Below are 16,886 nucleotides of genomic sequence, written 5' to 3' on the forward strand. Positions count from 1 at the left end.
ATTCCCAACTAGGAGCCAGACTGCAGAGCACAGTGTGTTGTGGTGCAGGCCTGGCCCAGCTGTGGTTGGCTCAACTGACATGTGTCAGTAGCTCACGTCCAGTTTCTTAGCACTGGTAAACCACCTGACTGAGTTCCCAGTAAGAGAGAACCAAGAGTGACGTCCTAAAATTAATTGTATCATTTATAATAAAATTTGCACTGCATTTCCAGGCCATGGCTCTCAGGACCAGGGTAACTCATGTGAGATGAGAAAGAAAAGGCCACAGGACTTGAGGAGCATTCTCAGCCTTTGACTGGAGCATCGTGACTGAGAGAAGTCAGAGAAGAGTGGATTTCCTCAGAACTGCAGAAAATGATCAAGTCACAGGTGAGCTAGTTGTTTACCCTCCAGCATTTTTTTTCTATGGGTGGAATGAGGCTTACAGGAGTCATGACAACCAACTGGAAAGGACTGAATGCATTTATAGTCAGAGAAAGTATGAACTTGGGAAGAAGGGTGCCAAAAGAAGCACAGAGTGGATTGTGGAATCATACGGCAATCTTGAAGTGGGGATGTAGACATGTAGGAAATATGGTCCTGGAGTTCCTGTTGTGGCATGGTGGAAATGAATCTGACTAGTGTCCATGAGGACATGGTTCAATCCCTGGCTTCACTCAGTGGGTTTAGGATCCGGTGTTGCTGCAAGCTGCAGGGTAGGTCTCAGACGTGACTTGGATCTAGTGTTGCTGTGGCTGTGGAACAGGTCGGTAGCTAGAACTCTGATTTGACCCCTGGCCTGGGAACCTCCAAAACAAAAAATGAAAAGAAATAAGGTCCTACATCATTAGCGTAGAATTGCAAGCTTTGGAGTTCCCGTCGTGGTGCAGTGGTTAACGAATCCGACTAGGAACCATGAGGTTGCGGGTTCGGTCCCTGCCCTTGCTCAGTGGGTTAAGGATCCGGCGTTGCCGTGAGCTGTGGGGTAGGTTGCAGACACGGCTCGGATCCTGCGTTGCTGTGGCTCTGGCGTAGGCTGGCGGCCACAGCTCCGATTCGACCCCTAGCCTGGGAACCTCCATATGCCGCAGGAGCGGCCCAAGAAATAGCAAAAAAAAAAAAAGAAAAAGAACTGCAAGCTTTCCTCAGATGTCCCAGAAGCTTCCACGGAGAGAAATGGAAGTGATCATGTGGTTTCCTGTCAAAAAGCCGTCTGTTTTCTCAGTGGAAGCAAACATTTCCTGATCATTACGTGGAAAGAAAACACATTGGTAGCTGTTTATGTAGATGATCTAGTGGATAAAGCCCTGTAATGAGTAAGCCCTATAACCTGGGCTGTTCTTACAGAGACCCTCGGTGTGGGCAAAAGACATGGCTCATAGGCCATGGGCACACATCCTGCCTCTGTTCGGGTTCCAGGGAAGAAACCAAAGTCATCTGGTAGACCTGGTGATTACAGAACCTTTAAATGCCTGCCAAAACTATTCTCTTAGTTGGATTTTTTTTTCCTTTTTTTAGATGTCAAGTGAAAAGGAATTTTTGATACATTTTAGGTTGAGATGTTTTTGCTTCTCTTGGCAAAAGCTGGACGTCTGCCTTCAGCTCCTTTTTCTGATTTTTTTTTTTTTTTTGTCTTTTTTTTCTATTTCTTGGGCCGCTCCCAAGGCTTATGGAGGTTCCCAGGCTAGGGGTCGAATCGGAGCTGTAGCCACCGGCCTACGCCAGAGCCACAGCAGCGTGGGATCCAAGCCGCGTTTGCAACCTACACCACAGCTCACGGCAACGCCGGATCCTTAACCCACTGAGCAAGGGCAGGGACCGAACCCGCAACCTCATGGTTCCTAGTCGGATTCGTTAACCACTGTGCCACGACGGGAACTCCTTTTTTCTGATTTTTTTTTTTTTTTGACTGAAGAAAAGTACTGTGGTGTGCTTCACTTTTCAAAGCGATTCCTATTCACTTAGCTACCCCCGCCCCACCTTCCTTTCCCTCCATTTTTTCTTTCTGTTAAAAATTCTCTTGTGTTTTCTTTTCTGGCTGCAGCTGCTGCATGTAGAAGTTCCCAGGCTAGGGATTAAACCTGCGCCACAGCAGTGACCCACCGTGGCAGTGACAATGCTGGACCTTTAACCTTCTGGGCCACTAAGGGACTCCTAAAAATTTGGTTGCTTAAACCAGTGCACAGCACATTGGCTTTTCCCCTTTGCTGCTGGCTGGTTCTGTGTCAGGAGCTCTGAGAGATGAGAGATCAGAGTAGCTTGTGACAGCAGCAACCAGAGTGACAGTAGCCAGGAGCCTTTAGTCACTGCAATGGCACAAGCAAGAGCCTGAGGCTGAGGAAGATGCCAGCTTCCCATTACCTTTTCCTGTAGAGGGAATGGCCAGTGCCAATGCAGGGCTCATCTCACTGCCCAGGGCGCCCCGAGCAAAAGGCCCTGACTATTTTATGGACCAGGTCAGGAAGAAGGGAAAGGGGAGGTAGGAGTGGAAAGCACAGGTCCTGAGTCTGAGTGGGAACACTAGGAACAGTGTCCTCAGGTCCTGTCTGCCCTTCCCACCCTGACCCTTGCCACAGGGAGGCCTTAGAGAGGCACCTGAAAAAGGCCTTTGCCACAGGCCTCAGAGAGACACAGGACGATGCACAAGATCATGTACCAGTGGGGTCTGAGTTCCTGTCTGTGGCCCCTTGAAGTCTGGGGCGCACAGGCTACACCCCAGGCCTAGTGAGGAGGGCAGAGACTCCTAGGAGGCCAGCCAGGTCACAGCTTTTGTACCTGCCTGTGGTTGGACCTAATGGTTCCCCCATAGGTTTTTAACCAGCAGCCGGACTCTTCAGCTTCCCCCCCTTGATTTTCCAGGACCTGAGTGAGAAACAGGCTCCCCCCTTGTGGACCTGAGTGGGCCAGACTTTGGGGGACCCAGACAGGAGCCACGGGATTCATCCGGGGCAGCAGCAGCTGGGGCCCTGAGGAAGGCCACCCGAGCAGGATGATGGCGCCTGCCTCCCAGGATGAATGTGGTCTCAACCATTTCCCAATCAAGAAAGCTCATCTCATTCCTTCAGGAGGCCTCTCATGTTGCTGTGGGAATCTTTCTGAGCCTGCACAAGGCCTTGGTTCCTCACAGCAGAGCCCTGACCAGTGGACAGAAGCTGGCCTGAATGCCTGCGAGGGCTGAGACATGAGGGTCATGACACCTGGCGTGTACCCAGCAGAGGTTTACCCTGAAGGGCATGTACAATCCTCCTGGAAACAGAATTGGCAGGGCTGGTGCACCCCAAGCAGGACCTGCTGTGTTCAGGCAGTTAGGTTAACAGGGCCCCCAGCACAGCTTTCTGTTCCAGGTGTTAGCTCAGTCCTTGGTTTTCAAGGGACTGTCCAGCATGGCTTGTTCAGAACCATTTTGTTTAATCAGGACCTCACCCTTTATGAGACGCAGGCAGCACCCAGCCATTCTGCCTGGAAAGTGCAGGGGCTGAGGCAGCCCCGTCTGGAAGGTGTTGGCTTGGCTCAGAAGTCTAAATCCTGAGTTCTTACAGGAGCGTGGAGAGAAGTGCAGAGAGCTGTTTCTTTTTTTCCAGGAAGAAGGAATAGGTCTGAAAAACAAAGATCCAATGCCTTTCTCCCTCAAGGGCCCTTTGCCTCTCATGGTGCTGGATTTTATTTTCTTTTTTCTGTTGTTATTATTAGTGTGTCCCATTTTACTCAAAACTGTAAAAGAAATCATCCTCTGTTTTCATCCAGACTGTCTGAAAAGACCCTTTATCCCTACACAGAGGGATAGATATTTTTATATAGCTTTACCAGAGAGATCATGTTTAAGAATTGGTTAGCAAAAAACCCTGAATTCTTAAAAGATTTTAAAATGTTTTTACTTTTTTTTTTTTCTTTTTAGGGCTGCACTTGTAGCATATGGAAGTTTCCAGGCCAGGGGTCAAATCGGAGCTGCAGCTGCCAGCCTACACCACAGCCACAGCAACGCCAGATCTGAGCCTCATCTGGGGCCTACATCACAGCTCATGGCAACACTGGATCCTTAACCCACTAAGTGAGGCCAGGCATTGAACCCTCATTCTCATGAATACTAGTCAGGTTCGTTACCACTGAGTCATGACGGGAACTGCCTTGATTTAAAATGATTTTCCATGATTTCATTGAGTCTTCAGGAAGAGGCATGGGGGATGGAAGTTTCTTGCAGTGTTCCCCACAGAGCTGGAGATGTAAGTGTGAGGGAAGGGGTTGTGATTAAAGCCAGCCTGGCCCAACACCCGGCCCAGGGAGAAGGGCCCTTTGGGAGCTGCTGCGCTGGGGTCCCAGGCTGCTCTTCTGGGCCCTGTTGCCCAGGCGGTGGTGATCTTGACCCCTCGTATCAACCACTTTAGTCAGACCTTAAACTGTCCACGAAGACTCTCACTCAACCCCTTGGCAAATCTGGGGCTGTTATCAGATGCAGTGAATTCAAAACCCGAACAAGAAATGAATATGGTCACATAGGGCCTGAGTAGAGTAGCCTGAGTCTGTGGAACCCATGAGGATGGCTAGACCAGACCCTAAGAAAGTGTCACGGTCCACTGAAGCCTTCGGGATGGGTCGAGAGGCCCAGTGTGATCCACCTGTTGAGAACATCCAGGCCCATTTATGTGATAGCCTGTCCCTCCCAGTGTCTGGAAAGTGGAAAAGCTTTTGGCACTGTTTTGACACCTTCTGACAACGTTGGCAGCAGGTGTTTGTGGGCCCAGCCTGGGACAGTGTCAGTGTCCATGGCCGTCCTATCTGCTGGCTCCAGATGGGGCAGTTCTGGGCTCTTTGTTGTGAGCACCCAAATGGCTAACAAGCCAGTTTTTATCCATGTCTTACCCCGAGGGGGTTTTGTTTTATCTTCTTGTGGGGTTTGCCTGTGGTGTTAGCTCACAGTCCTCTACCCTGACCCTGACATGCAGGGGCCTGGGGTGCACACAGACCCCAGGCCAGTTCCAGGCACACACTTTGGGGCCCAAAGTAATCGCCCTTTGGAACTGGCAGCCCACACACTGGCTGTGCACCACACTTGGGGTGGGGAGGGCAGCTCCCACCATAAGGCCAGCCAGTAAAGCCTTTGTAATTGCTCATAGGTGGGCCCGAAAGTCCTAGTTTTTTACCAGGAGCCAGACTTCTCATGAGTTTTAAAACATGTATAAATTCATGTAATTAGAGTTCCTGCTGTGGCCCAGTGATAATGAACCCAACTGTTATCCATGAAGATACGGGTTCATTCCCTGGCACAGTAGGTTAAGGATCCAATGTTGCTGTGAGCTGTAGTATAAATTGCAGACTCAGATCCCAAGTTGCTGTGGCTGTGGCATAGGCTGGCATCTGCAGCTCCGATTTTACCCAGGGCCTGGGAACTTCCATATGCCATAGGTTTGGCCCTAAAAAGCAAAAAAAAAAAAAAAAAAAAAAAATCATGTAATCAACATCCCAGTCAGGACTCAGAATAGTCATCTCTCCAAAAACACTCCCTGGGTCTCACCTTCCTGCATCCCTAACCTCTGTTCTCTGTCTTCGTAGTTTTGCTTTTTCCAGAACAACGTATAATGTAACCGAGAGGATGTAATCTTTTTTTGGCCGCCCTGCAGCATGTGGAGAGCCCAGGCCAGGGATCAGATCTGCTGCAGTTACAACCTACAGTGTAGCTGCAGGTGCAGGAACACTGGATCCTTTAACCTACTGTGCCAGGCTGAGGATCAAACCTGCATCCTGGTGCTGCAGAGATGATCCCATTGCACCACAGCAGGATCCTTTTTTTGGGGGGGGGGCACACCCTTGGGATGTGGAACTTTCTGGGCCAAGGATCAAACTGGTGCCAGTCCTTAATCTGCTGCAGCACAGGGAAACTTCCTGATGTAGTCTTTTGACATTGGCTTTTTCACTCATTCTTCAGTAGTTTGTCCCTTTTCCTTGTGAACTGGCTTCACACAGTTGTGTCACGTTGTGTGAAGGCACCAGACCTAATCCATTCACGGTGAAGGACATCTTGGTTTCCTCCAGTTCTTAGCAGTTGTGCTCCTTTGCGTACAGATTTGAACGTAAGTTCTCATTTTATTTGGGTAAATATGTAGGAGTTGGATTACTGGGTGTATGTTAGGTCTGTGCTCAACTTTGTGAGAAGCTACCAGAGTGTCCTGAGTCCCTGCACAGTTTTGCATTCCCACCTGCAGTGAACAGTTGTTGTTGCTCTGCATCCTCAATGGCACTTGTCAGTTTTGTTTTGTTTTTATTCGTTTTATTGTGTTTTGGCCACACCTGTGGCAAGCGGAAGTTCTCAGGGCAGGGATCAGATACATACATTCTTTTTCATATTATTTTCCATTGTGGTTTATCACGAGATATTGGATAGAGTTCCCCATGCTGTATGGTAGGACCTTGCTGTTCCAGATTGTTTTGGTGGTTCCAGCTCCTTTGCCTTTTGTCCCCACACCCTGAGTGTAGTTTCATGGACTCTGTAAAGAACACCTGATTGCCTCTGGCCTGCAGAGACTGAGAAGTATTTTTTCTACTCACCTTTCTACTTCTAGCACCTTACGGTTCTGGGGCCCTGAATTGCCGAGAATGCCTTTGTTCTCAAGGATGTCTAAGGGAGGTGGCTGGTTCCTGCCTGGAGCAGAACCTCTGGGAGGGAGAGGTATATTTTGGAGATGAAGCTGTGGTTCTGGTTTTGACAGTGACTGTCACTTAGCAGGTAGAGGCCAGGCCCGCTGTGAGGGCCTTATACTGCATGGGGCAGTCCTGCTCAGCTAAGAATTGTTCCCAAATACCAGAGGCACCTTCTTTGAGAAACATTGCTTATTTAAATACAACCTGTTATGTAGTTCCCTAGTGGCCTAGCAGTTAAGGATTTGGCATTGTCACAGCTAAGGTGCAGGTTTGATCCATGACCTGGGAACTTCTGCATGTTGCAGGTGCCACCAAAAAGTAGTAATAAGTAAGTGAATAAAACCTATTCCTCTATTTTTTTACTTTTTTCTTCTTTTCTTTCTTTCTTTTTTTTTTTTTTTTGGTCTTTTTAGGGCCACACCCACAGCATATGGATGTTCCCAGGATAGGGGTCAAATCAGAGCTGTAGCTGCTGGCCTATGCCACAGCCATAGCCACACCAGATCCAAGCTGCATCTGCGACCTACACCACAGCTCATGGCAACACCAGATCCCTAACCCACCGAGCAAGGCCAAGGATCGAACCCTAGTCGTCATGCATACTAGTTGGGTTCATTACCACTGAGCCACAATGGGAACTCCTTTTCCTAGTTCTTATTCTGTGGATAGGTAAATGAATTCATAATGATGAATATTTTAGTTTCTCTCTCAAAGTATAATGCAAGATTAGGATAATTTTGCTACTTATCCATTGCTGTGTAACAAATTACCCCAGGCAGGAGTTCTCATCATGGCTCAGCATTAACGAATCTGGCTAGTAGCCATGAGGACATGAGTTCAATCCCTGGCCTGGCTCAGTGGGTTAAGGATACGGCATTGCCATGAGCTGTGGTATAGGTCACAGATGTGGCTCAGATCCCTTGTTGCTATAGCTGTGGTGTAGGCTGGCAGCTGCAGCTCTGATTTGACCCCTATCCTGGGAACTTCCATATGTTGAGGGTATGGCCCTAAAAAGACAAAAAAAAAACAGAATTATCTCATGCAAAAATTTATCTTAGTGTCTATGAGGTAGCAGTCTGCCCGCTGCTTCCCCATTTGGTTCTGACGGAGGGTCACATGACCTTGTAGTCAGGGTGTTGGAAAGGGCTGCAGTCCTCATGGGGCAGTAAGGAGGTGACCCCCTCTGAGCTCACTCACGTGAGTGTTGGCCGGTCTCAGGTCCTTTTCACATGCACTTGTCCACAGGGTTGCCTCCCCACGCGGCAGCTTAATTTCCCCAGAGAGAGCAGGAGAGGGTTCCCAGCATGAAAGACACATTCTCTTCTGTTGGAAGGGAGACCATCACGTCTCCCCTGTCCATTCAGTGGAAGCAAGCTGGTAGGTCCTGTCCATGGTCAAGAGCAGAGGGTCAAATAGCAATGAATCCCAGCAGTTGGAGGTCATAGGACTAGCTTGGACGCAAAAGCCTATGTGCAACAAAGGAGTTACTTCAGGTATAACAGGATGGTGCTTTTTCAGATATCGTTTGAGGATGTGGCTGTGGATTTCACACTGGAGGAGTGGCAGCTGCTTAATCCCACTCAGAAGAACTTGTACAGAGATGTGATGTTGGAGAACTATAGCAGCCTGGTTTTCCTGGGTAAGGACATTCTTCTGTAACACACTGTGGGCCGCAGGATACTATGAATTCCAGATTTAAATTTCAGATATCAAAGATGCTTTGCTTTCTATACCCAGTTGAAAGAGGTTTTTTTTTTTTTTTTTTGCTTTTTTGCTTGCTTTGTTTTATAGCCCCTGTAGTGACATATTCTTTATGCATAAGAGTCTGCTAGCCCAAGCAATTGGGACTCTCTGTGTTTCCAATTAACAGGTTATCAAATTATCAAACCCGACACAATTTTCAAGCTGGAACAAGAAGACCCATGGATATTAGATGAAGAAATCCTAAGTCAGAGCTTTCCAGGTGAGAAATAATCAAGTATATGGCAGACAATGAAAGTTCAGTCTTAGGGTTTTGATGATAGGTTGGTACTTTTGAAATGTTATTTGTAAAGATGTGTTCACAGTGACTGCATCTTTAGAGTTGACTCAGGGGTAGTGACATGAGGTCTTCCTGCTTTTAATGTGCTCTTTGTCCTGGTCTCCTCATCAGCATGTATTCCCTTGGTAGAGCTGCTGAGAACACCTCAGCTCATGTCTGCAGCAGCATGCTAACTTAGGACCTGCCTTCTTGGGTAAGGCCCTTCCTCCCAGCTTCCCCAGTCAACGTTTTCTTTTCTCCTGCCCCAGTCCAACTTGCAGAGGTAGGCTTTTCTCCTCCTCTTTAAGAATTCAGTTTTGGAGTTCTGGTCATGGCTCAGCAGTAACAAATCCAACTAGTATCCATGAGGATGCAGGTTTAATCCCTGGCCTCGCTCTGTGGGTTGAGGATCTGGTGTTGCTGTGAGCTGTGGTGTAGGTCATAGACATGGCTTGGATCTGGCATTGCTATGGCTGTGGTGTAAACTGGTAGCTACAGCTCCGATTCAACCCCTAGCCTGGGAACTTCCATGTGCTGCAGGTGCGGCCCTAAAAAAAATGCAGTTTTGTCCTGTTTAAGGTGACACTTTGATTACATTAGAGTTTCCTTTATTATTTTTCTTTTCTCTCTCTAATTTGTCTGGTTTCTGTCTCAAACCGACAGATAGGAGGATGAGTCTGTGGGTTTAGGATGAAACTCCAATGCCTTACGCATTCTCCCTGCCTTCTTGCAAATAAGAGCTTTGGGCTTAGCTGCTAGGACATCTTCCTGGTGCCCTGGTGCCCTTGGTGTTTAGCTTCTAAAGCTTCTCATTCATCCCTTCAAGTAGTCTGCTGGGTTTGAAACCCCCATTACCTGCTATGTGACGTTTTAACTCCATTTGTTTGGAAGACCCTCACAGTGTGAATGTGGATGCTTCCTATCTCTGCAGTTTTTCCTGTGCCCAGAGGGCATAGTTGACTGCGCTGGAAGTGGCTTCTCCCTCCATGTCTTTCACACAAGTTTCTCTGCAGGTGGGCCTTTGGAATAGTACACTCTTCTCTCTAGATAGCTCCCTCTTCAGTTTGAGCTCCCTTTTCACTTCCAGGGAATGTGCCTTTTCTGAAATCTCTACTTGCTGAGGAACTCCAGGCCTGATCAGACATTATCTGTAACTTCTTAACCAGTCAGGTCTTAAGATTTTTTTCCCTCATAGAAGGATGGCAAATAACACTCTTCTCAGTCTGCTATAGAATTAATGTTGTGTAATTACTAAATATTTCAATCAGTTTATTGTGAGGCCAGGTAAGATAGGCTCTTTTATATATATAGTTGATTTACAAAGTTCTGGTGGTTTCTGCTATTTTTCTCATTGTTGTGAGCTGTGGTGTAGGTCACAGATGCAGCTTGGATCTGGGGTAGCTGTGGCTGTGGCATAGGCAAAGTGACCCAGTTATACATTTATATATATATATATTTTTTTTTTATAGGATCTTTCTTATTTATCAAACATTTCTTTTTTCTTTTTCTTTTTCTTTTTTTTTAATTTTCTTTTTAGGGCAACACCCACGGCATATGGAAGTTCCCAGGCCAGGGGTTAAATTGGAGCTACAGCTGCCAGCCTATGCCACAGCCACAGCAACACCAGATCTGAGCCACAGCTGTGACCTACACCACAGCTTGGAGCAATGCTGGGTCCTTAACCCACTGAGCAAGGCCCGGAGTTGAACCTGCATCCTCATGGATACTAGTTGGGTTCTTAACCTACTGAGCCACAATGGGAACTCCCTTATGTATCAAATATTTCTTTAATACAAAGGTTTTCGTCTAAGCAAATGTCTCAGCTTCCCTTGGGAAATGTTTCAAATCATAGATTCTTGGAGTTCCCATTGTGGCGCAATAGAAACGAGTCTGACTAGGTGCCATGAGCTTGCAGGTTTGATCCCTGGCCTTGCTCAGTGGGTTAAGGATCTGGCATTGCTGTGAGCTGTGGTGTAGGTCACAGACATGGCTCAGATCTGGTGTTGCTGTGGCTGTGGCGTAGGCTTGCAGCTGTAGCTCCAATTTGACCCCTAGCCTGGGAATCTCCATATGCCATGGTTGCAGCCCTCAAAAGCAAAAACAGACAAACAAATTACAGATTCTTGGCACCATTCACATGGATTATTAGAGCTAGATGTGTATAGTTTGGGAAAGCTGTTGAGATAGACTTTATTTTTCCCCATTAATTTAGAACCACTGGTGTGATATGAAATGAGGGGGATTGAGAGGCCATGAGTTAGGAAAATAACCTTGCAGGACCAGACAGCTTTAACTTGGAAGAAAATTCTAAATGAATTCAGTGTTTGAACATGAAGCATTTGTTCAAATTCAGAATGTGAAGTTGATGATCAAGGTTAACTGTATTGAAAGGAATTGCTTGAAAAGTTTAATGAGGAGTACCTCTTGTGAGTTATGAACCTGACTAGTATCCATGAAGATGTGGTCCATTCCTGGCTTTGTTCGTGGGTTAAGGATCCAGCATTGTTGTGAGCTGTGGTGTAGGTCACAGACGCAGCTTGGATCTGGCATAGCTGTGGCTGTGGCATAGGCCAGCAACGGCTGCTCAAAATCAGTCCCTAGCCTGGGAAAATCCATATTCCACAGGTGCAGTCCAGAAAAGAAAAAAAAAAAAACACTTTAAAATACTCAATAAATTGTGATATTGTGGAGATCACAGATATTTTTACTGAGAGGTTAAAAAAAATCTAATGTTATACAAAGAATACTTGTTTAGAATAGTGATCTTCATATACAGATTCAACATATAGATGATAGATTTAATTGAAATATCACAAGGCCTAAATAAAATTGTTGATGCTGAGCACTGCAGAACTCTTGGATAATTCCAAGAAGCAGCCAAAAACTAGTTTTCATGATAGTGAAATTAACTGATATCAGTGAATTGGGTGATGATCTTGAATGAGAGTGGGTTTTTGTTTTCGTATTGTTTTTTGGTCTTTTTAGGGCCACAATCAAGGCATATGGAAGTTTTCAGGCTCAGGGTTGAATTGGAGCTTCAGCTGCTGGCCTGCGCCACAGCAACACCAGATCTGAGCCTCATCTACGACCTACACCGCAGCTCACAGTAATGCTGGATCTTAACCCACTGAGCAGGGCCAGGGGTCAGACCCGCATCTTCATGGATATTAGTCAGGTTTGTTACCACTGAGCCACAACAGGAACTCTTGAGAGAGTTTTTAAGATGTACTAGGAGTACAGAAAACTAACAGTCTCACCTTTCAGATGTGAGGCGGATACCTTGCATTTCTGTGCATCATATTCAGTGTTTCTCTCTTGATAATGTTTAACAGTGCACACTAATCTTGCTGTTGTGCACCTGTGATTCTCAGTCTTCTCTGGTGGGGCACTTACCTGCCTTCTTCCCTGATATTCTGCCACTAACAAAGTCTGGGCACAAGTGATAATCAATAGATGATTGTGGAATGACTATGTTAATCATCCCACTGTTTGATTAGAAATTGATCATCTCTTTTATCTCATGATCGCTTGAGTATATTTCATCTTCCCTTATTTGAAAGTTTGTGTTTATAAAAATTTGTAATTTCAAAATCTTTTTTCATTTCTATTAAAATTTTCAATGCCTAATAAGTAGACATTGTATTTGGGAGATTTTTTTTTTTTTGACTGGGATTTTAGGCTCCATTTCAGAAATTTATTCAATAAGCATAAACATTGGGAAGTTTATATAGTATGGTTTATTTTTTTTCCTTTGTAGAAGAAGTCTGGCTAGATAATAATCTCAAAATGTGGCACCAGGATAATCAAGACAAACTTGAAAGTTTGGAGAGAGCCCATGAATATGACATTTTTGGGAAATTGTTTCATTCAAGCATTAACTTTGTTCATTTAGGAATGAGATCTCATAAATGTGGCACAGGTGAAAAAAGTTTGAAACATCCTTTTGATTTTCTTATTCCAAAAAATAACAGTGAAAAAAAGAAACTTGATGAGTTTAATAAGAAATTATTATTCTGTATCAAAGCTGATAGAGCTTATGGCGGAGTAAAATACTCTGATTGCAATAAGTGTAGAAAAGTCAGCAGTAAAGAGCCAGGGCTTGTTTCAAACCATGCAGGAGTCTGTTTATGCATGGAATGTGGCAAGGTTTTTAACAAAAAGTCACAGCTTATTATACATCAGAGAACTCATACAGGAGAGAAGCCCTATGGGTGCCATGACTGTGGGAAAGCCTTTTCACAGAAGTCATTACTCACTATTCATCAGAGGACTCATTCAGGAGAAAAACCATATGGGTGTGGTGAATGTCAGAAAGCTTTCAGTAGGAAGTCACTGCTCATTTTGCACCAGAGAACTCATACAGGAGAGAAGCCCTATGGATGCAGTGAATGTGGGAAAGCCTTCAGCAGGAAGTCACAGCTCAAAAGACATCAGATAACCCATACAGTAGAGAAGCCCTATGGCTGCAGTGACTGTGGAAAAGCTTTCTCCCAGAAATTAAAACTCATCACACATCAGAGAACGCACACAGGAGAGAAACCCTATAAATGTAGTGATTGTGGAAAAGCCTTCTTTTGGAAGTCACAGCTTATTACTCATCAGAGGATCCATACAGGGAAGAAACCTTATGCGTGTAGTGAGTGTAAAAAAGCCTTCAGCAGGAACTCACTCCTCATTAGGCATCAGCGGATTCATACAGGGGAGAAACCCTATGAATGCAGTGAGTGTGGTGAAGCCTTCATCAGAAAACCACAACTTGTCAAACATCAAATGACTCATACAGGAGAGAAGAACTATCAATGCAGTAATTGTGAGGAAGCCTTCTTTAAGAAGTCAGAACTAATCAGACATCAAAAAATTCATTTAGGAGAAAAACCCTATGGATGCATTGAATGTGGAAAAACCTTCTTTGGGAAGTCACAGCTCCTAACACATCAGAGGACTCACACTGGAGAGAAACCTTATGAATGCAGCGCCTGTGGGAAAGCCTTCACCCAAAAGTCCAGCCTGATATCACATCAGAGGACACACACAGGTGAGAAACCTTACAAATGCAGTGAATGTGGGAAAACCTTCAGTGAGAAGTCAAGTCTCATTCACCATCAGAGAACCCATACTGGAGAGAAACCCTTCCAGTGTAGTGAATGTAGGAAAGCTTTTGCCTGGAAGCCGCAGCTTCTTAGACATCAGAGAATTCATACCGGGGAGAAACCCTATGAATGCACTGAATGTGGGAAGGCATTTGTTCAGAAAGTACAGCTCATCAAGCATCAGAGAAATCATACAGGAGAGAAAACCTATGGGTGTGGTGACTGTGCAAAAGCTTTCTTTGAGAAGGCACAGCTTATTATACATCAGAGAATTCATACAGGAGAGAGACCCTATAAGTGTGGGGAATGTGGGAAGTCTTTTACTAGAAAGTCACACCTCATGAGACACCAAAGGATCCATACAGGAGATAAATACTATGGATGCAGTGAATGTGGGGTTACCTTCCACAGGAAGGCCCAGCTCCTGGTGCATCAGAGAAGTCATGTGCTGTAGACGTGGTGTGCATGTATGAGAGTGGGGACTAGGCCATGAGGTGTCAGGCCTCTGCCTCTCCAAGGACACAGAAGAGAGAAGCCCTGTCAGTGCAATGAGTGCCCCGCCATGCAGAATTCAGAGAGAGGACTTTTTTTAAAAAGTGGCAATATAGGAAAGCCTTCTCCCAGGAAAAACAACTTATTACATAATAATGGTTCCTTAGCATGGATGTCTTATCATTATTGAGATAGTCCAGACCTTTCTATCACAAGTGACAGGTTATTAAATATTTAGAAGACCTGAACAGGAGAAAAACTATTGTCATAACAAATGAGTAAAAGATTTCATCGAGGAAGGTTAACTCAGGGAGTTCCTGTTGTGGCTCAGTGGTTAACGAATCTGAGTAGCATCCATAAAGACGCAGGTTCAATCCCTTGCCTTGCTCAGTGGGTTAAGGATCCAACATTGCTGTGAGCTGTGGTGTAGATCTCAGACACGGCTCGGATCCTGCATTGCTGGGGCTGTGGCCAGCAGCTACAGCTCCAATTTGACCCTAGCCTGGGAACCTCTATATGCCACAGGTGCAGCCCTAAAAAGCCAAAAAGAAAAGAAAAGAAAGGTTAACTCAGGAGTTCCTGGTGCATCAGTAACCAGTGTTGTCACTGCAATGCTCAGGTTGCTGCTAGGCACAGATTTGATCCCTGGCTTGGGAACTTCCACATGCTTTGGGGGCAGTCAGAAAAAAGAAAGAAAAGGTACAGTAGGGTATACACACTCAGAGGAAATGCTGAGTGTCTTATATTAGAGATTGCATGCAGAGGAGTAGTCCTAATTTGAACAATTTGGTAAGCATGATCTTATTGAAATAATGTAGTAAGGAAGTTGTGTTCATTGTATGTAAATTATTATCAGAAAACAGGCATTTAAAATGGTAGCTGTGTGTTCAGCATGAAGATTTCTGCTGTCTGCTATGGTGGTGTGACAGGACCAGATAAACTCTCCTGCCGTCACCAGCTGGAAACAGTACCACACGTGAAATACTGGTGGTTATACTTATGATGAGCACAGGTTTGCTATCCCCGGCTGAAGGTGGACAGAGTGAGGAGGGCCCTACAGTTTCCCAGCCTGCTCCCCATGGAACCATCCAGGCTGCAGGTCAAGCAGGGGACAGACATGGTCCTGCTGAACCAGTCCTGCTGGTCCTGCTCAGTTGGCATCTGAGGAGCCACAGTTGCTAGAATTTGCTGGGTAGGAGAGAGTATCCAAGAGAGGGGGTGCAGAAATCCTCAGTGAGCCCCTGAGTCTTTGGCTTTAGTGCTGATTTACAGGTGCAGAAGGAAACCGAGACCAGGAAGAGCAGTGCTGGAGGGCTGTCAGCTGAGTGAGCCTAGGAGCTGGACACAGGGGTGGGGACAGCTTCTGACATGTGGGTATCAGGAGCACCCACAGACAGTGTTGTCTTGGTTGTGAGGGTAATTAACTCTAGATTGAAAGCCTCTCTGGAACCCTCAGTGTCTGGCCAAGAAGCAGGAACATATGACTTGTAACCAGGAGAAAAACCAATCACTAGAAGGAAAAGACAAGTGGATGGAATTAGTAAACAAGGATGTTCAGATAGCTGATATAAATATAAAGTAGAGGAAAACATGAATTTGCTGAAACATGAAATGGGAGCTATATTTTTAAAAGCCCAAGTGGGGATTTCCTATTGTGGCTCAGTGGTTAACAAATCCGACTAGGAACCATGAGGTTGCAGGTTTGATCCCTGCCCTTGCTCAGTGGGTTAACGATCCGGCGTTGCCGTGAGCTGTGGTGTAGGTTGCAGACGCGGCTCGAATCCCAAGTTGCTGTGGCTCTGGCGTAAGCTGGCAGCTACAGCTCCGATTGGACCCCTAGGCTGGGAACCTCCATGTGCTGTGGGAGCGGCCCTAGAAATGGCAAAAAAAAAAAAAAAAAAAAAAAGCCCAAGTGGTACTTCTCAAGAAAAACATCATCTGAAAAATTAAAAAAAAAAAATCTGGATAGAATTAACGGACTAAACAGGAGTTCCCATCATGACTCAGCAGTAACGAACCTAATTAGTATCCATGAAGATGTGAGTTTGCTGCCTGGTCTTGCCCAGTGGTTTAAGGATCCAGCGTTGCCTTGAGCTATGGTGTAGATCACAGATGCAGCTCGGATCTGGCTGGGGCGTAGGCTGGCGTCTGCAGCTCCAATTCGACCCAGATTCTGGGAACTTCTATGTGTCATGAGTGCAGCCCTTAAAAAAAAAAAGGAACAGGTTAAACATAGAAGAGGGGAGGTCCCATTGTGGCTCAGTGGAAACGAATCTGACTAGCATCTATGAGGATGCAGGTTCAATTCCTGGTCTTGCTCAGTGGGTTAAGGATCCAGCATTGCCATGAGCTGTGATGTAGGTTGCAGATGCAGCTCAGATCCTGAATTTCTGTGGCTGTGGTGTAGGCCAGCAGCTATAGCTCCGATTCAACCCCTAGCCTGGGAACCTCCATAGGCCGTGAGTGTGGCCTTTAAAAGAAAAACAAACAAACATAGAAGAGGAGGAAAAAAAACAATGAATTTGAAAAGTAAGAACAAAAGCTATCAAAATGATATACACAGAAAAAGACTGGGGAGGGATGAGGGGGCAGAAAGAATAGGAAATCAGTTACAGTGGTGTGATGTGATATATGTGTAATGGGAGTTCCAGAATGAGAGTGAGAGAAGAGAC

General features: G+C 45.7%; 1 protein-coding gene across 2 annotated transcripts; it reads left to right on the plus strand.

The window, feature by feature from the left end:
* The first annotated feature begins 212 nt into the window (after window positions 1-212).
* On the plus strand, window positions 213-14,912 carry ZNF605 (zinc finger protein 605). 2 transcript variants are annotated; one of them, XM_013990322.3, is made up of 4 exons: window positions 213-369; window positions 8,131-8,251; window positions 8,483-8,575; window positions 12,390-14,912. In XM_013990322.3, exons 1-4 carry the CDS (start codon window positions 355-357, stop codon window positions 14,174-14,176), a joined length of 2,016 nt encoding a protein of 671 aa, XP_013845776.1. In that variant the 5' UTR covers window positions 213-354; the 3' UTR covers window positions 14,177-14,912. The 2 variants fall into 2 exon arrangements, with proteins under 2 accessions (XP_013845776.1, XP_084849516.1); XM_084993390.1 differs by lacking the exon at window positions 213-369 and having other exon boundaries at window positions 8,224-8,251; window positions 8,483-10,004; window positions 11,156-14,912.
* The last annotated feature ends 1,974 nt before the right edge of the window (window positions 14,913-16,886 follow it).

This window comes from Sus scrofa, chromosome 14 (assembly GCF_054392235.1).
Source record: "Sus scrofa isolate SSC_HxYL_T2T_F1_AM1 chromosome 14, Sscrofa_HxYL_maternal_Yorkshire_Landrace_v2.0, whole genome shotgun sequence".
In the NCBI taxonomy this organism is placed as follows: domain Eukaryota; kingdom Metazoa; phylum Chordata; class Mammalia; order Artiodactyla; family Suidae; genus Sus; species Sus scrofa.